General features: G+C 44.7%; 1 protein-coding gene across 1 annotated transcript in view; it reads left to right on the top strand.

The window, feature by feature from the left end:
- Positions 1-26,196, top strand: part of LOC121277759 (G-protein coupled receptor family C group 6 member A-like) — a 47,255-nt gene extending 21,059 nt beyond the window's left edge. Inside the window, exons 5-12 of the mRNA XM_041187398.1 lie at positions 7,382-8,170; positions 9,378-9,578; positions 12,838-12,958; positions 19,127-20,067; positions 21,208-21,315; positions 22,545-23,132; positions 23,728-23,793; positions 26,101-26,196. Coding sequence (XP_041043332.1) covers positions 7,382-8,170; positions 9,378-9,578; positions 12,838-12,958; positions 19,127-20,067; positions 21,208-21,315; positions 22,545-23,132; positions 23,728-23,793; positions 26,101-26,196 — 2,910 coding nt within the window. The remainder of the gene's footprint in view (positions 1-7,381; positions 8,171-9,377; positions 9,579-12,837; positions 12,959-19,126; positions 20,068-21,207; positions 21,316-22,544; positions 23,133-23,727; positions 23,794-26,100) is intronic.
- The last annotated feature ends 1,366 nt before the right edge of the window (positions 26,197-27,562 follow it).

Genomic DNA, 27,562 nt, shown 5'->3' with positions numbered 1-27,562 from the left:
CTCCCCACCTCCTCAATACTACCTGTCCCTCCACCTATCTTTGTATCATCTGCAAATTTAGCCAGGATGCCCTCAGTTCCTTCATTTATATCACTAATGTATAAAGTGAAAAGTTGTGGTCCCAACACTGACCCCTGTGCTCCACTAGTCACCGGCTGCCATCCTGAGAAGGACCCCCTTATCCCCACTCTCTGCCTCCTGCCAGACAGCCAATCTTCGATCCATGCCAGTACCTTGCCTCTAACACCATGGGCTCTTATCTTACTGAGCAGCCTCTTGTGCGGCACCTTGTCAAATACCTTCTGGAAGTCCAAGTAGATAACATCCATTGGCTCTCCTTTATCTAACCTACTCGTTACCTCCTCAAAGAATTCCAACAGATTTGTCAGGCATGACCTCCCCTTGATGAAACCATGCTGACTTTGCCCGATTTTACCATGCACTTCCAAGTATTCTGAAATATCATCCTTAATAATGGACTCTAAAATCTTACCAATGACTGAGGTCAGGCTAATCGGCCTGTAAATTCCCGTCTTTTGCCTCACTCCCTTCTTAACCAGGGGGGTTACATTAGCAATTTTCCAGTCCTCTGGGACCCTCCGTAACTCCAGTGATTCCTGAAAGATCACCACTAATGCCTCCACTATCTCTTCAGCTATCTCCTTCAGAACTCTGGGGTGTAATCCATCTGGTCCAAGTGATTTATCCATTTATCCGCCTTCAGACCTTTCAGTTTTCCTAGCACCTTCTCCTTGGTAATGGCCACCACACTCACCTCTGCCCCCCGACTCTCTTGAACTTTGGGGATGTCACTCATGTCTTCCACCGTGAAGACTGACGCAAAGTATCTATTCAGTTCCTCCGCCATTTCTTTGTTCCCCACTACTACTTCTCCAGCGTCATTTTCCAGCGGCCCAATGTCCACTTTTGCCTCACTCTTACCCTTTATGTATCTAAAAAAAACTCTTGCAATCTTGTTTTATATTACTGGCTAGTTTATCCTCATATTTAAACTTCTCCCTCTTTATTTCATTTTTAGTTGTCCTCTGTTGGTCTTTATAGGCTTCCCAATCCCCTGGTTTCCCACTGTTCTTCGCCACATTATATGCTTTCTCTTTAGCTTTTATGCTGTCCCTGATTTCCCTTGTCAGTCATGGTTGCCTCGTCCTCCCTTTAGTATGCTTCTTCATCCTAGGGATGAATTTTTATTGTGTCTCCCAAATTACTCCCAGAAACTCCTGCCATTGCTGTTCCACTGTCTTTCCTGCAAGGCTCATCTCCCAGTCAATTCTAGCCAGCTCCTCCCTCATGCCTCCGTAGTTGCCTTTATTCAACTGTAATACCGTTACATCTGATTCCAGCTTTTTCCTCTCAAACTGCAGGGTAAATTCTCTCATATTATGGTCACTTCCTCCTAAGGGTTCCTTCACCTTAAGCTCCCTTATCAAATCTGCCTCATGACACATCACTAAATCTAGAATTGCCTGTTCCCTAGTGGGCTCCACCACAAGCTGCTCCAAAAAGCCATCTCGTAGACATTTCACAAATTCCTTTTCTTGGGACCCACTACCAACCTGATTTTCCCAGTCTACCTGCATATTGAAATCCCCCATGATCACTGTAATCTTGCCTTTCTTACACACCTTTTCTATCTCCTGGTGTATCTTGTGCCCCACATCCTGACGACTGTTCGGAGGCCTGTACATAACTCCCATTATGGTTTTTTTTTACCTCAACTCTACCCACACAGATTCTACATCATCTGAACCTACATCATTTCTTGCTATCAATTTAATTTCATTTCTTACTAACAAAGCAACCCCACCCCCTCTGCCAACCTGCCTATCTTTTCGATAGGATATATATCCTTAGATATTTAGCTCCCAGTCCTGATCCTCTTGCAGCCATGTCTCCATCATGCCCACCACATCATACCTGCCAATTTCAACCTGCGCCACAAGCTCATTTACCTCATTTCGTATATTGCGCGCATTCAGATACAACACCTTCAGTCCTGTATTTCCTGTCCCCTTTTTCATTGTCGTCCCTTTATCTGATGTGCTTGAAGTTAGATTCCTAGCCCTTTCGAAACATTCTGTCCTATGTTGTGTTCTGGAGACTTTAATAGCCTCTCCTGGGCTCTCCTTTCTTTTTAGTTTTTATATAATTTTCCATGAAGTTGAATCCACCCTCCCACATGCTAACCTGCTGCTTTGTTTCTCATTAGTCATTAGTCATACTTTTTGGAATTTTACCCCCCCACCCCCACTTTCTAGTTTAAAGTCCTGTTGACCACCCTATTTACCCTTTTCGCTCGAACATTGGTCCCAGATCGGTTCAGGTGGAGACCGTCCCAATGGTACAGATCCCTCCTGTTCCAATACTGATGTCAGTGCCCCACGAAATGCAATCCCTCTTTCTCACACCACTCCTTTAGCCACGTGTTTACTTCCCTTATTCTTGCGTCCCTATGCCAATTTGCACGTGGCTCAGGTAATAATCCAAGGAACAAAGAAAGGCTAGGTTTGATCTTTAATGTGCTAAAGTAAACAGGTCTCAGGGCAATTGTAGCCATGCTGCAATTGGTCTCAGTGTCCTTGGGTAGGAAAATTGAAATCATGCAAGGGTCCCATTCTCATTACTATTCAATGATCACTGCACCAAATTACATGCTTTTGTGTGCATGTGTACAAGTCACTGCCTTCAAGCGATATGCAGTGGTGGGAAAAGGAATCCACAAAACAAAATTGGGACACATATATTGAGATGTGCAGGTTCACTACTGATCACTACTGATAACGTATGGCCCATTACATTAATGAAGTAGGGACAGTAAGATTTAACTTTTCTGATAAACTGCAGAATAAACAGCATCAATGAATGTCCACTGCACTCTATTTTGACATACTTTTTACAGAAGATTTTATTCACAGGCAATAGAAGCAGCTGTTTCTACACAATGCAATAAAAAGTTTTCAAATTTATTATGTTGGCAAACTACATTTTTAGTGCAGACCAATATTGTCTGCCAGCTACCGCTCGTACTATAAGGATACAAGATTCAAGATCCTACAAGATTCATTTTAAGAAATGAAAATTATTTATTTTTCCTCACTCTGAGCAAGTATTCTTAGAATTTTAAAGAGTAAGGAGAATTTGAGGTTATGACCAATCCGCAGCATGAGTTTCACATGCAGGTGATAAGTTGAAATTCAACCCCAGAATTACATTTCATTGTTTCTATGGGCAGAATTTTACGTCCCGCAGTGTGCACACGCCCGACCCAATCGGACATAAAATAGCATGCGATAACGTTGGATGAGTGTCTTGACGTCATCACGCACTCGCGCGATATTTCGATCGGTGGGCGCTAGAGGAGTCTGCATGACATTACTGAGTCTGCATCCACTCCCCAGCATTCTCCTCATCATGCATCTCTTCTGACTCACTACTGGACTCATCCTTTGTGGCCTGTGCAACTGCGTCAAGACCCTCTTCCTCCAATGGGTACCCCCTCGCCAGTGCCAGATTGTGGCGAGTGCAGCATGCAACCACGATCAGTGACACCCGCTCTGTGGGGTTTTGTTGTGCTCCCCCTCAACGGCCCAGGCATCGGAAGCGCATATTGAGAAGACCTATGGTCCTTTCTATCACTGCACTTGTGGAAGCAAGATTCATATTGTAACGTTGCTCTGCCTCTGTTCTTGGGTGGCCGAGAGGAGACTACAGGAGCTAGAGCCACGCCCACCATTAATTAAGAGGTCACTTAAAGCCATTAAAAAGCCAGTTGACGGCAATCTTTCATTGCTCGTACGATTTTTGTGTGCATTGCATGGGAAAAAGGGGCATGGACACCCCATGTCATTGGTTCTGAAGGTCACAGAGGCCCTTGACTTCTATGCCTCCAGCTCTTTCCAGGGGGAATTTTTGTGGATTCTCCCAGTCAGCTGTCCAGTTGCTTCAAGCTGGATACAGAAGCTCTGTTCAGGCATTCTTTACCGTATGAACAAGGCCAATAAGGCTGAGCGAGGCAGAGTGTTTGCAGTGATTGCTGGGTTCCCCCGCATCCAGGGTATTATTGACTGCACACATGTGGCCATCAAGACACCAGCAGGTTAGTCAGGTGCCTTCATCAACAGGAAGGGATTCCACTCCATGAACATCCAGATAGTGTGTGAAAGGAGGGCGAATATTCTTCAAGTCTGTGCAAGGTACCCTGGCAGCTCCCATAACGTGTACATCCTGAGACACTCCCAGGTGCCAAGGCTCATGACACCTCTCGGCCACCCAAGAACAGAGGCAGAGCAATGTTACAATATGAATCTTGCTTCCACAAGTGCAGTGATAGAAAGGACCATAGGTCTTCTCAATACGCGCTTCCGATGCCTGGGCCGTTGAGGGGGAGCACAACAAAACCCCACAGAGCGGGTGTCACTGATCATGGTTGCATGCTGCGCTCGCCACAATCTGGCACTGGCGAGGGGGTACCCATTGGAGGAAGAGGGTCTTGACGCAGTTGCACAGGCCACAAAGGATGAGTCCAGTAGTGAGTCAGAAGAGATGCATGATGAGGAGAATGCTGGGGAGTGGATGCAGACTCAGTAACCTCCTCGGAGGCGGGGACACCAGGGATGACTTGATCTAACACTCCTTCAGCTCAGCTGCCAAGGATCAGCTTGAACCTCATTCTTGATGTCTGAAATAACCCTTTCATTTGTGTCCAAAGTTACTCAGTGCCTGTGCAATAAAAATTTGAGCCACATCCAGCTTTACATATTGGCATACTCTGCACCACATTAAATACAAAAGGTGAAGCATACTCAGGCCATTATGACAAAAAAATTTATCTCATGTTGACAGTCAAAGCAAATTGACAGAACCTTCTCTGGTCTTCAACCCCAAACCAGTTAAAATAAACAAAACATTGCACAACAGAAGATCACCCATAGCCAGTCCTTCTTGTGATCATAGTGCCTTAAACTTACATTTGCAAGTGCTACATCTTGGTGCTCCACCCGCTGGCACCGGCATTGGAGCCCTGATGTCATTGGCAGTTGTCCTCTGGCCAGTGGAGCCTGTGCTGGCCCTGCTTGGGAGGGAGTAGCCAATGTCACAGCTGGCATCTCCCCAGTCATTGCAGTCTCATCAAATGCCATGGTCACTGCAGAGGCGGAGAGGAGCTGCTGCCATCATCCAGAATGCCGAGAGAGGAGCCCGTAGAGATGACAAGCAGCTTGTGCACCAATATGAGGTCGCTCTGGACCTCCTTGCACACCATTAATGGACAGCACCTAGCTGGGAAACAGGGTGCCTCATTCATTTCCCACACAGACACTGACCACCTGAGGTCAGTGCCTGTGTGAGGGCTTGCAGGTCCAAGCGCAACCCCCTGTGCCCTGGATTCTGTTCCTGGAGCTGTGTCTCCATTACAGTCGCCACTTTATCAATGGAAGTGGCAGTGCACTCGGCCATGAGGGTCCATGCAATATCCTGCTCCACATGGACTCCTCCATTATGGAGACCATGGCACACATACCCTCATGGATCTCCGCCAGATCCTCCCAGAGATATTACTAGACATCCAGCATCTGCTGCTTAATGGATGACTCCAGAGGCTCATAATCTGCCTTTGACTGAGCATCATCCTAGTCTCCAGCAGTCCTCCGACTGCTGGCACCCTGGACACTCTCTACCTCTGCCTGCACCTCAAGCAAGGCAAAATGCCCTCACCGCTGTGCACCGACAATCTAGCCAAAGATCTAATGTCCACCAAGGTGTTGGTATCTACACTAGTGACCGGTTTACAGAGCAGATGTGACGCAGGTGCATCTGGAGCCTAGCTGGCCTCTGGTGTCAGGGGTGGGTCTTCAGGGTCCTGCAATTGGGTGCAAGGTGGCACCTAAGGGAGGACAAGGACATGCCATTAGTTTAAGTCATCTCACTGTCACTGTGCATGCCAGGCACCCTGGTGAGACAATGGAGATCTGCAGCATGGAGCCATCGTTTTTCAGTGATCAATTGGGAATCCAATTTTGAGGCTCCCATCAATAATGAGACTGCACAAGAATATTTGCAGCATCTGAAACTCTCACCTCTGTGCACCACACTCTTACCTTCGTCTGACACCCCAGCCTCACTGCAGCCGGTTGACCGAGGTTCCGTGGCTCCTCTCCAGATCCAAGAGCCTTGCTCGTATCTGGAAAGGATTAGGAGGTTTGCGGGGCCTCCGCAGGTGTGCGACCTTTTAGTGTTGTTATGGGTCGTCTTCTCCTGAAAGGACAGAGGAGCATGGATTAGCCCACTCTTTACCTGCAGTGCCATTGCAGCCTGGCCAACCCCACCTGAAGAACACACCAGAGTCATGGCCCTTGAACCGCAAGGCACTCAATCCAAGCAGCCAGGGCTCACCCCCTTGGCCAGCTCCAGCATCATTGACCATTGACACTCAGACTCTAACACCCCTGAGCTCCACAATGGGGGTATGGCCAGACCTTAACATTTCACCACACTGACCCATGCCAACGCTGCACTGACCCTTTCTGAGCACAGCAGGCCATTAAACCTCTTGCGGCACCGCACTTAGGTGCACTGTACCACATCATGGCTGCTGACCAGCACTGCCACCTTCTCACAAGCTCTTTTTGTTAGGTGCAGTGGCCTCCTCCTTCCAAGGACAAGGGTGTCTTCCTGGCAGCCATCTCCTCCTGGAGGACCACGAGACACTCATCAGAAAACTGGGGTGCCGAGTGCCCACCCAATCTGCCCTTCCACCTGGTGTCTGCAGATGCATTACTCTCCATAATTTATAATCTCCTGTTGACAACGCCGAAGATGTCTTTGTCACTGGCAGCCTTCCAGGGCCTGACTGTGCTGGTTTTAAACCAGCTGCTGGGTCGCCATTGGACCCCACCCCCCGCCTGCCCCTTTCCAACAATTGGGGAACCGCCATTCACGCCCAGTGGGTCTTAATTGGCTCACCAGTGTGAAATTGCGGTCGGGGCCGATCGCAGGCAGTGACCTGTTTCCCAGCCGCTCCTGGGCCCACCGACTGTGCCCACCCAGCCACCCACCTCAAAATTCTGCTCTGTTAGTCTGAGCTGACTGAGTAAAACTCAGTGCAAATTAGTACTGAATTATAGGTCATTTTTGGCTGTGGGCTCAATGCTGCTAAAACAGGATTGAGTCTATACAAACTTATTTCTCTCTTACTTCTTTCATGCTTCAGTATTTGTAAAAAAAAGTACAAATTACTGCCTCACACTTTTAATATTTGATTAAAAATATTTGCTTAAGATAATTCATGTTTGTATATAAATGCATTTTTTTCTAAAAATACAAGATGGTTCTGTTTTGAAACATTGTCTCCTTGAACTCTTGACAGGTCAGTTATGCATCATCAGCAGAAACGCTCAGTGACAAGACAAAGTTTGCATCATTTCTACGGACTATTCCAAATGACGGCCATCAAACTTATGCTATGGCTAAACTTGTTGAGCACTTCAACTGGAATTGGGTTGGAGCCATTGCTAGTGAAGATGCATATGGACGGGCCGGACTAAACAGTTTTTTCTCACATGCAGCAAGACTCAATATATGTGTTGATTTTCATGAATTTATTCCAATTCATGACAATGAACAAATCAGTGCTAAAATCAATGCAACAGCTGAAAAGATTATGAAATCAACTGCAAATGTTATGATCACATTTGTAAGAGCTTTAGATGTCATCAAACTATTCACTATACTGGTTCAACAGAATGTAACTAAAACTTGGATTGCCAGTGATTCCTGGTCCAATTCTAGGCAGGTTGCCAGCATGAACCATATTGAAAAAGTTGGACCTGTTTTCGGCTTTACATTCAAAAGTGGAACCATCCCAAACTTTAAAGACTACTTAAAAAAGTTGGAGGTGAATCCCCAAGATGTTAAGGAGCTTTTTAAAGACGATATAAGCTTTGTAAACAAAGGCAACACAAATAAACCAACTTGGAATTATTCAAACTCACAGCAAAACAAACCTCTGACGTATAATCAAATAATTGAAACTATTAATGAATCCGCTATCTATGGAGTATACTTAGCCATCAATGCTGTAGCTTATGCCCTTCACAAGATGCTCAATTGCACTAAAGGAAACTGCAACCTAAGTTTTAATTTCCCACCATGGCAGGTAAACAAATGTCAACATTCTTTCTGTATTATTCAAGCATCTCCAGAGTCTTACCAGTCTACTTCCCTCCCTGATCTCCATGACTTCCCAAGACTTGATTTTTCCAATCCTCTCATAATTGGCACTCTGCCTCCATCCTTCACAACCTTCAACTCATCCAGAACTTTGCAGCTTCTTTCCTATTCCAAACAAAATCTTGTATGCTCTGTCCTCATCTTTAAATAGGCTTTTAACCTCACTCAATCCTACCCCGACAATCTTCTCAACATCCATGTACCAAGTACACATTCCAGTCTTCTGCCTCTGATCTACGCCACACACTCTCTCCTTCAAATCTATCATTAGTGACAAAACTACCAGCTACATCTCTCCTCACTTTCAAAACTCTCCATAAAACTTGGCTCTTTGGAAGTAATTTTAACTTACATCACCATGTAAGAAACAAGCATTAGCAAACCGGTCACTTATTTTTGCACCCCACCTGTTTTTCTTTTCCATAAATGCTAACCAGGTGACAGATTCACAATTGCCTCTTTTTTGCCATGTGTTAAAGTTATAATTCTCTTCTTTTCTTGCTTTTCTTCCCTAACCTCTTTAGTTCTCTTACCTGAAAGCTTCCATCTGGCTCAGGAGCAGATAACATTTAGCTTTGGCAACACTAAGGTCAGCAACATTGTGGGGAAGGAATGCAGGAGACATCCTTCTGCAGAGAAAAACCTCACACTCCATTAAAACAAAACTTAAGTTCACTTATCTGCTTCACTAACCTTATAACTACTCATCTATTATCATATCTCCTCACACATGGATCAAGAGAACTCCTTGAAATGCTCCTTAGGAGCTTTCTCATTTCCAAAGTTAGCTAAGATGTATGCTTGCACATAAAACACATGTACCCGTTCTTTGGAAGTGCTGGCAGTGATAGTGCTCTGAAGTTCCCTCTTTGGCACCTGAAATGATAAAGCATGAAAGGAAAACAAAACAGCACTAAATAAAACTCTTACTGAACCCCAATGAGCCATATTCTCAACTCCCTCAATCACAATGCCATTGTTATAAAGACTTTCTCACTCTGCCCAAACCTCACTCTACTTGAAAATTGTTAATATTGTACACCTCAATATTCTGAAAATAAAGTGGTTCTGCGCTGCGTGTTTGACATATTTCTGTATAAACTTTCAATAACTGAAGAATGTTCTATTTTCAGTTGTTAAATGAATTGAAGACCATTAGCTTTACAACAGAAGATGGGCAATTTGAATTTGACAGTTCAGGAGATTCCTCAATTGGGTATGACATAATCACATGGACAATGGTGAAAGATTCAATACAGTATGTCAAAGTTGGTAACTACAATGTGGTGAAACGCATGATAAGAATCAACAATAACTTCGGGAAAACAGTAAAGGTGATTTATTCAAAATAATTCAGAAATGGATGTGGTTGTTCTGAGTCATACCTTTTTTCTATATACATTTTAAAAAATATCTAATATAAAACAATTTGTATTTGGGCTTCAGGTTTTAATGTCAGGGAGTGGGGATCCAACCAGGGGAAGGGTATGTTGGGGTGATCGAGAAGGGGACCAAGGTATTGCAAAGGAAAAGGTCCTTTCAGAATGTTGAAAGAGGGGAAGTTGTGTAGGTGGTGCCATCACATTGGAGGCAACAGAAATTGTGGAGGATCATCCACTGATGATCAAGGTGGAGTAGAAGATGAGGACAAAGGGAATCCTATTATAGTCTGGGAAGGTGCGCAAGGGGTGATACCAGAAGTATGTGAAATGGAACAGGAATGGGTAAGGACCCTTTCGGTCATGGTGGGGAGGACGGGATTGTTTGGTTGTGGAAAAAGGAAGACTTAGCAGAAATATTAGTAGGAAGATTTTTTTTCGTTCATGGGATGTGAACGTCACTGGCTAAGCCAGCATTTATTGCCTATCCCTAATTGCCCTTGAGAAGGTGGTGGTGAGCTGCCGTCTTGAACTGCGGAAGTCTATGTAGTGTAGGTACATCCACAGTGCTGTTAGGAAGGGAGTTCCAGGATTTTGATCCAGCGACAATGAGGGAACAGTGATATATTGCCAAGTCAGAATGGTGAGTGGCTTGGATGGGAACTTCCAGGTGGTGGTGTTCCCTTGTGTCTGCTGCCCTTGTTCTTCTAGATGGTAGTGGTCATGGGTTTGGAAGGTGCTGTCTAAGGAGGCTTGGTGAGTTGCTGCCGTGCATCTTGTAGATGGTACACATGGTTGCCACTATGTGCCATTGGTGGAGGGAGTGAATGTTTGGGAGTGGGGTACCAGGCATGTGGGCTGCTTTGTCCTGGATAGTGCCAAGCTTCATAAAATGGGCAAAAAAGTTATTAACAATATAAGCATGTACTGGTTTTGCTGTTGGCACCAATCAGATATCATGCCAGTCACCTAAAATCAACCATAACATTGGAATCTAATGATAGGACATGAAAAATGACAATTTGGAAATAAAACTCCTGTAAATTTGCAACATTGAAATTTTGAATTCTCAAACATTACAAAGTCAAGGATGGAAATAGAAATGAAACAATAGGAATGAATAAGTTAAAAAATCCAAAAGGTAGAACGGTGCCAGAATAAATAAAATATGCTACCCACAAAATGAAACAAGTTAACATAATTTGAATCGTATACCTGATATGGTATAACATATTAAGTTATGTAATGGGGCAAATACTGACAGTTTCACTGTTATTACCTACACAAAATCCCAACCAATCTTGCCCAACATAGAAACCTGACTAGTTTGTCCTGAATTGTTGGAAATATGTTGCTATGGACTGATGCTACAAGCTTATGTCATGAAAGTATAGTAATTCTCAAAGGGTAAAATTTTCAGCTCGGCGTGCATCCCAACGTCATCTCGCACCCGTGCGATATTTCGGTCAGTGGGCACCTGCCGGAATCGGCAGCACACCCGCTGACAATTAAAAGGCCTATTAAGGCCATTAAAAAGTTAATTAAAATAATTTTTTCGCTTAAGGTTGGCGGGCAGGCAAAAAGGCCAAGTGACCTTTGCACTTTTTTAGAAACCTCATCCACAGGCGGGATGAGGTTTCGAAAAGCAAATAAAATTCAAATAAAAACTTTATTTTTTCATTAATAACATGGCCCTGCTCTATGTGACAGAGTCACATGAGGGGACATGTTTCATAACATTTATAAAATTTTAAATTTTTTCAAAATCAGTTCATCTCTGAGGCAACTCTGTGCCTCAGGGAGATTATGAAGCATGCACTTGTGTGCATGAGTGAAGGTGGCACTTGCCCATTTCGCCCTCCTCCCCCCACCTGCACAGGCAATGCTGAGCACTGCTGCTCGTGTTTCATGCTGGGCAGGCCTTAATTGGCCCGCCAGTGTGAAATTGCCTTCCGGACCGATCGTGGGCAGTAGTTGGCTTCCCAAACACTCCCGCCCGCCCTTGCTGAGCCTGATTGCCAAGTGTTAATTCTATCCATAATATTATTGTGATTTGTTGTAAAAGTAGGTTAATAGCGGAGTTTAGATAGTTTCTCTGCGTGTCTGTGCGGGATTTAATTGAATTGGAGACAGCTGGTCTGGAGGGTTTGACTCACCAAAAGAAGCTAGGTTTGAAATGCTAAATATGTAAACATGGCTGAAATCTTAGAATGTAAGGTGATGAGAATTTGCATTTTTAGATGAATCAGGGCAGTTTGAGTTTCAAAGAGATGATAGGATATTTATATCTAGCCAGACAAGCTAGGCCAAGCAGTGTGTTTATTTTTCCCAAAGGTTACTGACAATATTAGCACTATGAAAAGTTTATATTATGGGAAAGACATATGTGAAGAATGGAATTTACATTATAAGGGAGAAACATGTTTAAAGGAGAATGAGACTATGTGTTAGCAAAGGCATTGTAAGGCCTAACAGATGTGTGAGAAGCCTCCAGTATTTGTGCATTAAGCCTGCTGTCTACAGAAACCGAAGCTGGGAAAGCCATTTTGAATTCTATTGTCCAGGTTATCATGTTGACTTGCTTGGATATGTTTAAAATTTATTTTTATTTACTGTTGCCTTAACAGAGGTGTAACTGGAAGCAAGCTTAATTAGGGGCTTTAGGAGTTATTATAGTAGTAATTTGTAGACCTATGTATGTGCTTGAAATGTTTTCCTTTGTTTATAAATGTTTAATTTAGTTTTCTAAAAAACTTCTGAAGCCTTGGTGGACTTATTACTTCTTAATTCAGGGCACACATCTTGAAATAAATACAAATTGCGAAACTGTTATGATTGCGTGATCAAGCTTCGCTCCTGGATTTGACCCGTTTGACACACATCATCTGCTGCGTCATAACACTTGGTTGAACTTGTTTCACATAGACTTGATGACTGTTAAAGCTTTTCATTCTATTTCTTGCCTAAGAGTGATTTAAAAGCTGGTACCATAATTGAGATTAAGTTTCTCCTATCCACTGCATCACTATGTCTCCCCCTATCCCTCTGCACCACAGCCCCTTACTATTTTGTTTTTCGCTACCTTTGATAATGTTACATTAGTCTTTGTTCTCCTAGGCTGGTTGTAGTGTTGGCTTGAGATGACAGCTTCAAAAGGCGCACTGTCAACAAAACTTTCAGTTATTCATGTATTTTCTTACTGTGTTTCTCATAGGTTGCATTGTCTAATTGCTCACGGACCTGTAGACCTGGAGAAAGGAAGACTTTATCCAATAAAAACCCTTGTTGTTTTAATTGTAAGGTCTGCCTGGCAGGATTTTACTCCGGAAAAAATAGTAAGTATCAAGCATGAGTAGGGAGAAAATCTAGCAGAATTTATTACAAATATAAAGATATATACAAACAATGGACTGAACATGAGATTGGACTTTCAGTTTATAAAGTTACTTCTAATATTTAGTACCTGATATCAATTACAATGCTATAAATTAACCATGGTCACAAAATAGTTATAAATCAAAAGAGCAAAAAATTGAATGGTTGGATTGTATTTTGAACTCCAAAGTTCAGTATTAAAATCATTATTGATACCCATTATTTATATATATACGAACTTGCAGATCTCATTTGGCCAGTGAGCCAGAGTTTATGCAGTTTTAAGCAGGAATATTGGGGTGTGGAAGTGAAATAGCAGTGCACCCTGCACTAAAAGGATATGGAAAGAAGTTTGTAAGAGATCTCTAAGATACAGTGAATTCATTTCTTTTATTGATTCTGAAAAAGAATAGGGTGAGGCTTAAAAGCAGCAACGTTTGTATGGTCTGTGAATGGCTCTTCTTCTTGTCATACTTCAAAAAAATCTAAAAATAATAACCGTAGAAGTCTGCTCAGAGCTATAGTTTGCCACCTTGTTGAAGTTTTCAGTCAACAATTTGTGAAGCCCCAAGTATATCATGGGGCACAGAAAATCCTATTGCATAGATAAGTTTGGTCATTGTTTTTTCAAGTCTTTTCATCATGTTTCAAAACTTATTACCAATACTAAGTATGTCACCTTAGAGACAGCTTAAGAGGGTGGTTGAAAGGATTTTTAAAAAGCATACGAATTAATTCAGTTTCAACATTGAGTTGAACAATATCAGATCAGAACCTCAGCTTCCATTTTATTTTGGGCTTTCTGGTTTTGTTTTTAGACTGCAGCTGTTGGTAATAATTCTACATTCCAATTTACGTCTCCATTAAACCCATCATTTGTTTCTGTTTGCCCCATTACCATCTCCTTTTGCCTTCCACCCCACTGTAGACCTCCCCTTTTATTCTATCCCTCCCCGCTTTTCCTGCCTGTATACTTGCTTTAAACCTATGACATTCCTAACCTTTCTCGGTTCTGATGAAAGGTCAATGACCCGAAACATTCACTCTTTTCTCTCTTCACAAATGCTGTCAGGCTTGCTTAGTATTTCCAGCATTTTCTGTTTTTATTTCAGATTTCCAGCATCCACATTATTTTGCTTTTTTATTTGAAATAATTTGATTCATTCCCCCTTTTTTACATTGTTTGTAGCTAGTTTTTATACATACCTTGTCTGGGATTTTCTACCTGCCGTGAGAATCAAAAATTTGACAAACTAGCAAAAGATCTGCTGACTTTGAGTGGGAATTTCCGGTCCTGTGACGGGTGGGACCAGAAAATCCCACTCTTAGGGCCAAATCCTCTGCCTGTTGAGCGAGCCAGTCGGGAGCGGGCACAGACGGCGAAAGAGTACAGAAATTTCCCTGAGGCACAGAGCCGCCTCAGGGAGATTAAGTTCAGGTTGAGAATTTTTAATAAAGAAAGTTAAAAAATCATCTACACATGTCCCCTCATGTGACAGTGTCACATGAGCTGGGAGATGTTCATGAAATGAGCAAAAATTATTAATTTAATAAACCCTTCCCGCCCATGGATGAGGTTTCATGAAAAATACAAAGGCCGCTTGGGCTCCTCGCCTGCCCACCAACCTTAAGGTTGGACGGGCAACATTGAGAATTACTTTATTTAGTTTATTAATCGTCTTAACAGGCCTTTGACAGTTTGGCGGGCGCGCAGAAGCCTCCGGCATGTGCCTGCCAAACGGCAGACCTGAATGACGCACAGTGATGTTGGGACACACGCTTGACATCACCGCGCGTCATTTTACTTGTTGGCAAGCAGGGCCCGCCACTTGCTTGCTGGTGTGAAAATTCTCCCCTTAGTTTTTTTTTTAAAATCAATTTCTCATTGGCATTTTTTTTACCACTTAATATAGTTTGTTCCTGTTTTATAATTATAAAATGGTGGCCAAAATATATGTTGAATAATAGAAAAAGTGTGACTGAGATATATTAGAAACTGAATGCTAAGTGCAAGACATTTATAAATTAATTTCTGGGGTACATATAAATGAGAAATGTTCTGTTGTCTGTGGAGCAACATAACTACTAAGAGCAGCTTTTAGTTGGGAGATTAAGGCCAGAATTTTCCTGCCCTGTCGGCGCAGGTGGCATGGTGGGTTGGGGGTGACAATATGACAAGAAGGCCAAAAATTGGTTTCACGCCGCAGTGAAACCAGTTTGGGATCGTCCGCTAAACCCGTCAATGGCGGGCCGTGTTTCCCGCTGCCGCACGTAGGGAGCCTAGGCCAGAATTTTTGCCTCATTGGGCGGGTTCGGCGGGAGCGGGCGAGGGCAGTCGGGAAGCCAACTACTGCCCGCAATTGGCTCTGCTCTGCGATTTCACGCAGGCAGGCCAATTAAGGTCCGCCCTGCGTGGATCACGAGCGGCAGCGCTCAGTGCTACCTTTGCGGGCAGGAGCAGGAGGGAAAGCGGGCCTGACTGCCTCAGGGAGATTGAAGTGCTTTTTAAAAAAAATTAATAAAGGTAGCAAAGATTTAAAAAAAACATTTCCCCTCATGAGCTGGGACATGTTTTTAATTAAAAAATAAAGTTTTTAGTTAATATTTATTTGCTTTAGGAAAGCTTATCCCGCTTGTGGATAAGGCTTCCTAAAAAATGTAAAGGCCGCTTGGCTTTTTTGCCTGCTTGCTCACCATAAGGTTGGACAGGCAGCATTAATTTGATTTCAATTAGCTTCTTAATGGGCTAAAATAGGCCTTTCAATTATCGGCGGGCACGCAGCTGACTCTGGTGCGTGCTCACCGAGTGAAACATCACACGAGTGTGCAATGACGTTGGGATGCATGCCCAACATATTATGTCATATTATGCTCAAGCATGTCTGCCGTGTGCCCACACGCCGAATGTAAAATTCTGGCTCTAGTTTCAATATGTTAACATCTCATTATAAGTTTCAATACGTTAGCATCTCATTATAAGCTTACCGGAATCATCCCCCGGAATCATCAGCACTGATCACCACTGCCACCACCTCCCAAGCTGGCTTGGTGAGACTGATGGGCCTCCTGCGGCCAGAGCGAGGGTAGAGGACATCACGGGCGGGCCTCTATGGTGTCCAGAAGGTATCCCGGGGACGCATCACTGAATTAGGGTGTTGCATTCTTCTTAGCCTTTCGGGGCCATGTCTTCCCCAGTGCCCTCCTGACCTGCAACATTGAGGATTGTGCACGCGGCTGTAGTTTAAATATGGCACCCTGCATGAGCAAGCAGTGTGGCAATGGCATAGCAGGCAAATCAGAGGCCACTGGCCAGCGTGATGGCCTGTTCCCCATGGCTGCATAATTAATGAGGTGGGAATGGGGAAATACAGTGTGAAAACCTGCAATTGCGGCCAGCAGGTAAAACTGCTTTTACCCGCCCACTTCTGCACTTTGTGCAAATCTGGAATGATTCCACCTTAAATGTCAGTGCAATCCATGCTCTGAATAGAGGCCAAAGTTTAGAAAAGTGATTAATGAATGTGGGTCATTACTTCAGATTTATCAACATTTAAGGGTAACCTGACCTTGTAATTTAAGAGAGTAATGAAAGAATGTCACCACTATAATGATGTGGCCTTTTGTCTGTTCCAAGCTCCCTTTAACAGTAGCTACCTATTAGGAATGCATGATTTGTGAATGCACCCTGTAATTTGCTTAAACATTTATATCCTTCATTGACTTGATATGTCATTTGATAATTTTATATATTTTTTGCTCCCTGTGAAGGAACTTCACCTGTTAGGGGTGCATTTCAGGGATTTTAGAATGTGCTCAAATTCTGAAGAAGCACTTCCAGTGCAGCTTCATGCTGGTAACACAAGCTCACAAACTAGGCCTATTATGTCAAAAATGCTGTTGTTACAATATGCCAAATGGTATTTGCCAGGCTGAACAAATCCACAAGGGAAAATTGGGGCAGGATCTTCCAGTTGGTGAGCAGGGGCGGGGCCCACTCACCGATGTGTAAAATGACACAGGGTGACGTCGGGTGGGGCTCCCGATGTCATCACATGTCATTTTCATTTTCAGGTCGGCGGGGGTGCAACCGAGTCGGGTGCGTGCCTGCCGACCTGTCAACGGCTTATTAAGGCCATTAGAAAACCAATTCAGCACATTAATGGACCTCCCTGTCCAACCATAAGGTTTGTGGGGAGGCCGGGAGCCCTGGCGGGCTTGTGAAAAGACATGAAACCTCATCCACTGGCAGGATGAGGTTTCATGACGGTATTTAAATTTTAATGAAAGGTTTAAATAAAAGTTATGGACATGTCCCAACTCATATGACAGTATCATATGAGGACAAATGGCAGGGAAAATTTTTAAACTCCTTTATTAAAATTTGAAAATATGAGCCAATCTCCCTGAGGCAGCACTTAGCCTCAGGGAGACCTGTGCGCTATTTCACGTGCAGGCGTGAAAGAGTGAGCTGCCAGGTGAGGAAATCCTCTCCCCCGCCCACACAGGGACTGCATAGTGCTCGCTGGTGGACATCACGCTGATAGGGAACCTGCCCGCTCGCGCCCACTCCTGCTCTTCCCCCGCAACGGGGAGGAAAATTTTGCCCTTGGTCACACTATCACAACGGATTTACAATTTGTATTTATTACGAGAAGATTGGTGCACTGAATTTAGAAGTAATGGGCAGAATTTAGCCCTTGGATGGCAGGCGGGCCTCACCGGCTTGGCCAATTAAGGCCCACCCAGCTGCCTGCCTGCAGAGGGGGAGGGAATCCCCATCTGTCAAAGTGCGCTCTTTTGTGCATACACACAAAAGAGCGCACTGCTCCCTGCGGTAAAGTCCTGTCTCAGGGAGATTTGTGAGAGGTAAGTAAACTCTAAAAATAGATAAATATTAAAATTATTAACATCTGCCCCTCATGTGACAACGTCACACGAGATGGGACGTTAATAATAAACACATAAAATTTATTAAATCTTTAAAAAACGGACATGAAACTTCATCCTGCAGTGGATGAAGTTTCATTAATGATCTGTAGCCCGCTGGGGCTCCTGGCCTGCCTGCCAGCCTTAAGGTTGGATGGGCAGGGTGTTTAATAAGGTTAATTAGCCTGTCAATGGCCTTAACTGGCCATTGACAGGTGGGCGGATGGACAGCTGATTTTGCTGTCCGCCCGCCTTCATGAATATTTAACGGGATCGGGATGATATCGGGGGTTCCTCCCGACATCATCCCGCATCATTTTCCCCTCGGCGAGTGGGCCCCGCCCCCAAATCGCCAAGGGAAAAATCTTGGCCAATGAGTTCACTAAAGCCTTTAGAGATTTTAAAAATTAAATTAAAATATTTAGTAACAAAAGAAAAGGATAAACGCATACACAAGATTACAATTACATAGTTACTTATTATTATAACAATTCCCAAAATTCCTAGTTAACCAGACTCCCAACTATACATCCCCTTTAAGGCAACAGTCCACAATAGATTTTAACTTCTTAGAGACAACCCAGCAATGTTACCACAAGCACCCACTTGTGTTCTTACAAAGGCTGCAAAGTAGCTAGAGGTTTTTCCCCTGAGTCTGTTTCACATGGTGTACCTTTCAGATCTTACAGGGCCACACCCCATAGCCTTCCAATCCTTCTTTAAATATACTTGTTCCTCATTAATCTGTAAATCCCATTTCTCCCCCATGTCTTTGGAATTTACTTTTTCCCATAATATAAAAATCTTTTATGGTGTCATTACGGCCAGTTTGTTTGGGAAAAATCAATGTAATAACCTGCCTTATTTATCTTGTTAGTTGTAAACATCCCACCATCCCTTTGAAAACCAAACACCTCTCCACTTATTTTAAAATGCAAATTTCATTCACACCCTATCTGCTGAGACTTTACCCTAATTCACTCATTAACATTTTATATGCTCTTTTACACCAAACTCTTTTGATAATTTCAACCTTGTAGTCTATCTGTCTCTAATTTAATTAAATCAGCCACACAGACAGAACCATCCACACACAAACACACACACACACAAACGTAAGTCTACTTTACAATACCCCACAATAATATTATGGAAAATATGATAATTTTGTGACACTATTCTATAATATTCTTTCCCTACAGATTCTAATAACTGTGAGAAGTGCTCAGAAGACCAATGGTCTGAGGAAGGGAGCTCAACATGCCAGAATAGAACTATAGAGTTTCTTCAATGGAGAAGTGCTATTTCTGTTGTGTTAATTATACTTGCTATTTTAGGAGTACTCAACATATTTATAATACTCATATTGTTCACAAAATATCTGGATACCCCAGCCGTGAAAGCTGCTGGAGGTTGGATGTCTTACATAATGCTGTTCTCACTTGTACTAGGTTTTGTCAGTGCTGTTTTGTTTATTGGAGAGCCATTTGAATGCATTTGTAAAATACGGCAACCACTTTTTGGTATAAGCTTTACACTTTGTGTTTCCTGTATTTTGGTAAAATCTTTTCGGATTATCCTCGCTTTCAGTTTTAATCAAACTATGCACAGGAGGCTGAAGAATATCTATAAACCAGTGCCCATTATAATTATTACCACAGTGATTCAATTGGTTATTTGCTCAACATGGTTATCTTTGAATACTCCAAAACCTGTGCAATATAGAAAGAACCCCAAAATCATTTTGTTGTTATGCAACGAAGGTTCCTATGTAGCATTTGCTGTAATGTTAGGATACATTGCTTTTCTTGCATGTGTCTGCTTTGTTCTTGCTTTTAAAGGAAGAAAGGCTCCAGAAATGTTTAATGAGGCAAAATTTATCACATTCAGCATGCTTGTTTATTTAATTGTCTGGATTTCTTTTGCTGTTGTGTATATTAACATCGAAGTTAGCAGCAAATATTTCCCAGTAATTGAATCAATTGCAATTTTAGCATCAATCTATAGCATTTTATGTTGCCATTTCTTTCCTGCCTGCTATATAGTTTGCTTTAAGAAAGAAAGTAACGTTGAGTCAAATTATTTGACACATGCAAGAGAGCATTTCAAAGAGAAAGGACACTTTGTGTGTCCAACTACCAATGTAAGAAGGATCTCTGAGATTTCTACTGTAGGTCAGCCTTCCACCTTGATTCAAATGGTGCCAGATTCTGAATTTGAATGTCAAGATAATCAGACAAACCAGGTCAAAAATTGCCAAAATCAAACACTTGAATCAAATTGCCTGAGAAAAAGACATAAAAGCTGGTAAAAACTTTTACGCTGATCGGGCGGGGACGCAGCGAAGCCGATTGGGCGTGAAATCACGCGAGATGATTAATGAGCTTAATTGCCCTCTTAATTGTCGGCGGGCGCAAAAATCAGAAGTGCGCCCGCTGACAATTAAGAGGGTGATTAAGATCATTAACAGTGCAATTGTCTGTCATTTCACGTGGCCCATCTAAACTTACGGTTGGCGGATGGGCGAATCGGCCAGGAGGCCTTTGCCTTTTTCGACAATCCTCATCCACAGGCGGGATGAGATTTCTGTGATGAAATAAAATATAAATAAATTTCTGTGGACTGCATTTTCATAAGCTAATTTTTCAGGTGACTGATTATGATGCATGGACACTTTTTTCAGCTTTTGAAGCCTTTATTTTTGCTGTTTCAGGTCTTTAGCTCCCTGAGGCAGCTCACTGCCTTCGGGGAGCTTTCTGTCAGTGCTGGCCCGCGCACACATTGATGTAATCGCCAGCCCTCACCCCGCCCCCACCCTGGCAACTGTTAGTTGACCAGATAGCCTGAAATCACGGGTGGGGGCCAATTGGGGTCAGCGGTCTGTTTCCTGGCCGATCCTGGGCCAGCCAATCACGCCTGCCCACCGAACTGAAAATACAGGCCATAGTGAAAAAGCAGTTTATTCCTTGTTTCAACAACTTTGATATTAACACCTATGCTTCAGTAATTTTGCACAATATAAACAGCAGTTCTTTGAAATTATGTGTTGCAATATTAGCAAATAAATACATTTGTATGAAATTAATTTGTTATTTTATAAGCAGCATTAACCCACTTTTTTGAGCTGGGCCAAAATAAATCAGAACCGCTTAAATTAGAATTCAAAACAATTCTTTATAAACACATTATGCACTAATATTGTACAATATAATTTCAAGACCCAGGATTTTCCAAAGGAATTAAGTGACACTATGGTCTGTTCTGACATTTTTACCCTGATTAGAATTTGATTGGACATTTGGAATCACTGCCTGGCCAGTTAGTAGCAGAGGGATTTTGCATGGCTAAAAGCCATTACGAGAGGCATGATGGAATGATCCCTGACACCAAGGTAAATGGTCAGCTGAGGAGTAGACAGGGAAGCTTGATGCCAGGGAAGTGGGGGAGAAGCCTGGGGTAGGGAAGGCTACACCATTCTTCCTGGGGCCAGGAAGAGCACTCATGAAAATTATTTTTAAAAAGTATCAATATTATGTTATAGAAAACGATAAAAAGATAGTATTTTCCGGACACTCTACCACCCTAAATCCTGCTTGCCACTAGATTTTCCTGGTAGATTTTGGAATAGGTGTAACTTGGGAAACCTGGGTTTAAAATTGCATTAGGGTTCTAACTGCATCATATTTACATCTGGGCTCATAGTTTTGTAGCAAATGACTATGTGAATGAACTGAATAATTTTCATCCAGTAATGCAACTGCTTGAAAATCACAATTAAGGGGTATACTTTGCTCAGCAGAGTTAAAAACAAATTCTTTGGGGCTGAACTCTCTCAGTTGTTCTGCTAGAGTTATGGTGGAAGTCCAGAATAATGACTTAGAAAAAGGCCAGGATGCAAATGGGCGGATCCTGACATTACTTTAGATTTCTCTCTCTGACTTTGTATGGAGTGGGGCTTCTGTCTACCCCTTATATGGCCACTGAGTAGAGTGATCAGAGACAGGGTTTCACTGGAGTTCCCACTTTTCCAGTTCATGAGGAACCCGGTGTAACACTCAGTGACATGATACATGAAGTCATCAAAGATACAAAGGCAGAAGGACACGTAGGCTAGGCAGAATCAGCTCGATCCCCAAAAGTGGGGAGTGGTTTAAAATGATAGATTGATGCCCCCTACATGTGGTGATGTTGAGAGTTTGATGAAATGAGATCTCTTGAGGGAGCTTGTGTTATACCCAATTTCAATGATCATCCAAGTTTCCAGCAGAATGGGGCAGGCTGGTGCTCAAGATGCACCCATTGTATAGCTGCATCCACCTGCTCCATTTAAATGAGAAGAGATCAGCATGAAGAGGTCAGCACGAAGAGATCAGCATGAAAAGGTAAGCACAAAGAGGTCAGCATGAAGAGATCAGCATGAAGAAGTCAGCATGAAGAGATCAGCATGAAGAAGTCAGCACGAAGAGATCAGCACGAAGAGGTTGGCACGAAGGGGTCAGTACAAAGAGATCAGCACGAAGGGGTCAGCACGAGGAGATCAGCATGAAGAGGTCAGCACGAAGAGGTCAGCACAAAGGGGTCAGCATGAAGAGGTCAGCATGAAGAGATCCGCACAAAGAGGTCAGCACGAAGAGGTCAGCACGAAGAGATCAGCACAAAGGGGTCAGCACGAAGGGGTCAGCACAAAGAGATCAGCACGAGGAGGTCAGCACGAAGAGGTCAGCACGAAGAGGTCAGCTTGAAGGGGTCAGCACAAAGAGGTCAGCACGAAGACATCAGCACGAAGAGGTCAGCACAAAGAGGTCAGCAGAAAGAGGTCAACACAAAAAGATCAGCACAAAGGGGTCAGCGCGAAGAGGTCAGCATGAAGAGGTCAGCACGAGGAGGTCAGCACTAAGGGGTCAGCACAAAGAGGTCAGCACAAAGAGATCAGCACGAGGAGGTCAGCACGAAGAGATCAGCACGAAGAGATCAGCACGAAGAAGTCAGCACGAAGAGGTCAGCACGAAGAGATCAGCACGAGGAGGTCAGCACGAAGAGATCAGCACGAAGAGATCAGCACGAAGAGATCAGCACGAAGAAGTCAGCACGAAGAGGTCAGCACGAAGAGATCAGCACGAGGAGGTCAGCACGAAGAGGTCAGCACGAAGAGATCAGCATGAGGAGGTCAGCATGAAGAGGTCAGCACGAAGAGATCAGCACGAGGAGGTCAGTGCGAAGGGGTCAGTGCGTAGAGGTCAGCACGAAGAGATCAGCACGAAGAGATCAGCACAAAGGGGTCAGCATGAAGGGGTCAGCGCGAAGAGTTCAGCACAAAGAGGTCAGCATGAAGAGATCAGCATGAGGAGGTCAGCACGAAGGGGTCAGCATGAAGGGTTCGGCACACAGGGGTCGGCACGAAGGAGTCAGCACAAAGGGGTCAGCACGAAGGGGTCAGCACGAAGGGGTCGGCTTTATCACAGGGCTTTTGGATTGCAGCTTTTATAGAAAGCTGTCACTGATTTATTGTTGACAGTTAATGGAATGGAGTTTCTTTAATCTTATGCCCAGAAAAAACGTCATTGGCTGGAATTTTCCATCCACGTTGGCGTTGGGCATCTTGGCAGGTGTGAGTGGACAACATGGAGAGAAGGCCAAAAATTGGTTTTATGACATTGTGAAACCAGTTTGCCATCACCCGCTACACCCGTTAATCACGGGCCGCGTTTCCCACGGTCACACATCAGGAATCTCCTTTTATTACATCTGCATATAATTATTAGCCCTGCTTGTGAGAATCATCTCTCCATGCTGGATCATCTAGGCAACCATACCGACACGTTTCACAAAAACATTTAAAAGGCGTGCATCTGGCGAGCTGAACTTCAAGGTGAGTGCACACTAACGTTGCGCAGTGCTTGCAAGGGTCACCCATTCGACTTCAAGGAAGAGGTGCTGCGCATTCAGGCAAGGGCACAGGCAAGTCGCTTTCTGCCGGCTGGCTGGCTGTGTGGTGGGGTATCAGGCAGCCATCAAAGGGGTGTCCAGCACTTTCTGGAATGAGTTAAGGGGCCTTCAGACTTAACCAAGAGATGTTCTTAGTATACGCATGCTAACCCATGCATCTCTCTGTTTCATCCTGCAGGGGGAGTATATCAGGAGCATGAAGCCTAGTGACCCCTGGCTGTATACCTCATTTCCTACAGGGAGCGGAGACAAAGGAGAAGAGAGTGACGGAGGTGCCTGGCTGGGCAGAGGGAGGAGCAGCACCCTCAAGAAGAAGGGGCGGCTGTGGTTCCTCCACACACCGCTGAAAAGCCACAGCGAGCTGTCACTGGTCGGCGCCTAACTAGACCCAGAGTTTATAAATGGCGCTTATCATTCATGCAGATGACTGAGAACCAATGTCACCTAAGACTGCTCATGTCCAGGGAACTGGTCGGTCACCTGCTGCAGGATTTGACACCATGGGGACATGGAGGGCATCCACTGCCAGTGGTCATGAAAATGACCGCGATGCTCAATGTTTATGCCAATGGCTCCTTTCAGGGCTCCACAGGTGACCTCTGTGGGATATCACAACCCTCCACACACAAGCGCATCCAGACACCATATTTAGGAAGGTGCACAACTTTGTGCATTTCACCTGGGATCAGGAAAGCCAGTGTGCAAAATTTGGGATTTGCACAGATCTCAGGTTTCCCAGAGGTGCAGGGTGCCATCAACTGCACTCACATGGCACTCAGATCTACATGGCAACAAACGGTCATCAACGTGAACTGCAAGGGCTTCCACTCACTGAATGTTCAGCCACCACAAATGCATCTTACAGGTCTGCACACAGTTCCCAGGGAGTGTCCACGACTCCTACATTCTCAGTAGGTCACGGATACCTTACAACTTCCAGGGTCCATAGATGTTGCAGGGTTGGTTCCTCAAGAGCAAGGGCTACCCGCAGAGGACGTGGCTGCTGACACCCATATGAAGGCCTCAGACTGCAGCAGAGAGAAGGTATAACCAGGCTCACGCTGCAACTCGCACTTTGGTTGAGCAAACAATTGGAATGTTGAAAATGAGGTTCTGATGCCTGGACCTACTCGCTGGAGCCCTGCAATACAATCCGCAGAGGGTGTCACTCATCGTCGCCACCTGCCGTGCCCTTCACAACCTGGCGCTGCAATGGGGAGGTAAGTTAGCTGAGGAGGAGATGCATGTCTCCTCCGATGGGCATGATGTCGACGGGGATGAGGGCGATGAGGCCCTCCCATTATCCACAGCTGCTAGATTCATGGAGACATGCAGTGAGGAGACACCATAGATCCTCACATTGTATCTGTGAACGTTTGACTCCTGTCTGACTGATGGCAGCGCACATACTCTCTGTGATAAGGCTCCTGTCATGGAGATGCAGCAGATGCCCATAGTTTCTAAATTCCAGGAGGATAAAGATGACATGCAGTGGGGACACTCCATAGATCTTCACATAGCCTCTGTAAATGTCTGACTCCTTTCTGGCTGATAGCAGATCACTCACACTCTGTGAACAGGGTCATATCATGGAGATGCAGCAGGGAAGATTAACTTCTCCTGATCCTATGGCATCCTGCGTGAGCTGAACCCTTCAGGACCACACTGTCACCCGGGCACAGATGCTAATGATATGGGGGCCAGCCACATCTCAAAGGTGCTGAGAGCACACAAAGAGAAGGATGGAACTCTGTGCCACCGGCCCAGGACATTCTGGCAGCAGTGATAAGCCCCATCAAGGTGCAAACATCCCAAAAGTGTCCAGTCAGTGTGAAGCCGGACCATCACTTTGGTCTGAAGGTTACACACTGCACAGGGAAGAGGCCCTGGACTGAGACACCTGTCTTTATCTTGTGCAGGAACCAAGGTTTCACATCTGAGTGACACGAACACTGCTCATCAGAACAAGGAACCACAGGCAAGGAGACATTCTTGGAGTTTATTTACAATAGTGAACATTATGTACAAATGATTAACACCCATGCCCAGGTTATACAACTACATCTTCTTTACCTTCCTAACCCTGCCGCTACGTCTCTCCCGACATCCACAGTGGAGGTGGAGGCAGCCAGCTGACTGTTACACCCTGTCTGTGATGACCTTGACTGGTGTCCTCTGGAGGGCCGAGACCTGGAGGGCCCTGACCTTCTTTTGGGGTCCTTCTGTGTAGCAGTGGCACCCACCTCTGCTTGTGAAGCTGGAACTGCTGGGGTCACAGGAAGAGGAGATCCGGATGGACCGGACACTCCCAGAGTCACCTGGCTAGATGGCCTTGGGGTGTGTGCCTACTGATCCTTCTCCCTTTGGGTGCCTGAGGGCCCCTGGCTGACTCCTTGAGGTGAAGGTATGTTGGCATGCCGGTGTTATCAGCTCAGACTGAAGGTGGATGGAGTCTTCCATCGTGCCTTGCAATCTTAGGAGTGCAGCAGCCATCCCTTCCTGATGTTCCCAAGCTTGCTTTTGCAGCTCCAGCAATTGAGGTATGGCCAAGCTCAGAGGCTCAATATCTGATTCAGACTCTCAGATTTCTGGCCTCCAGCGGTCCCCCAAGTGCCAGACACCTGGGAAGGCCCTGTCATTGCCTTCTGTGCATCAGACAGAGCGAAGTGCTCACCAGATTGTGACTCTAGAGCTAGGTCCCACCGAGCTGTGTGTCTCTGCGCTGGTGGAGGTCCTTCAATTAGGGTGTCATCAGATTCTTCTTCTGAGGCTTGACTCGAGGAGCTGGATCGTAGAGCCCCTCAACTGCTTCTCAGATGTACCTGTGAAAGCAAGGAGAGATAATTAGTGCATGGCAGGGGACTGCGGAACAGGGGAAGTGACTCACAGCACGATTGTCTGATGGATGTTGTGCTGCTGGATCCTCTTTGCTTGACCACCGCTGAACACACTGTCAAGACAAAAATGGTCCAGATTGTCGCCAGCCAGCCAGGTGACTCTATTGAGGCCCTTGATTTCAGGCATTCCTCCACCAGTCTGCGACCTGTCCCTATTGTTGCATGCCAGCTTGTCCTGCATGAATACAAATAGAGAGCACATTAACAGGATGCTTGCCAGGCCAGATGAGAAAGATGCCTGACATGTGTGTGGGTGGGGCGTGGTACCATGGACAGGATGAGGACAAAATCCATCAGGCAAATGAAGGTGTGTTTGAGAGAGTGAATGGTGATGTCCCTTGTACTGGCAGTGAGTGAGATCCCTGTGTATGTGTGATGGGTTTGTGAGTGTTTTGAGTTGAGAGTGATGAGAAGAGTGACTTACCCTGGTGGAACAGAGGAGATCATTCATCCTCTTTCAGCACTGGGTGGCTGTCCTCTTTTGTAAGACATTGGCACTGACAACCGCAGCCACTGCCTGTCATGCTGGATTGGTGATCTTGCTTGCTTGTCTTTGCCCGAATGGGGGTAGATGACATCACGGCCGGCCTCCACTGTGTCCAGTAGGCGCTCGAGGGAGGCGTTGCTAAATTTGGGAACTGCACGGTTCCTTCCATCGGTTCCGGGCAGGTTCCTATCCCTTGAAGAGTGCTAGCTCTGTGCAGGGGTGGCCTTTAAATATGCCTGGTTTACTGAAGGCCTGAGGTGATGACGGGGCGGCAGAATCAGGGGCTGCCCCACCAGCGACCAGGCATG

This window comes from Carcharodon carcharias, chromosome 5, assembly GCF_017639515.1.
Source record: "Carcharodon carcharias isolate sCarCar2 chromosome 5, sCarCar2.pri, whole genome shotgun sequence".
NCBI classification, from domain to species: Eukaryota; Metazoa; Chordata; class Chondrichthyes; order Lamniformes; family Lamnidae; genus Carcharodon; species Carcharodon carcharias.
The sequence above is the reverse complement of the archived record's forward strand: the minus strand, read 5'-3'. Positions and strand labels throughout refer to the sequence as shown.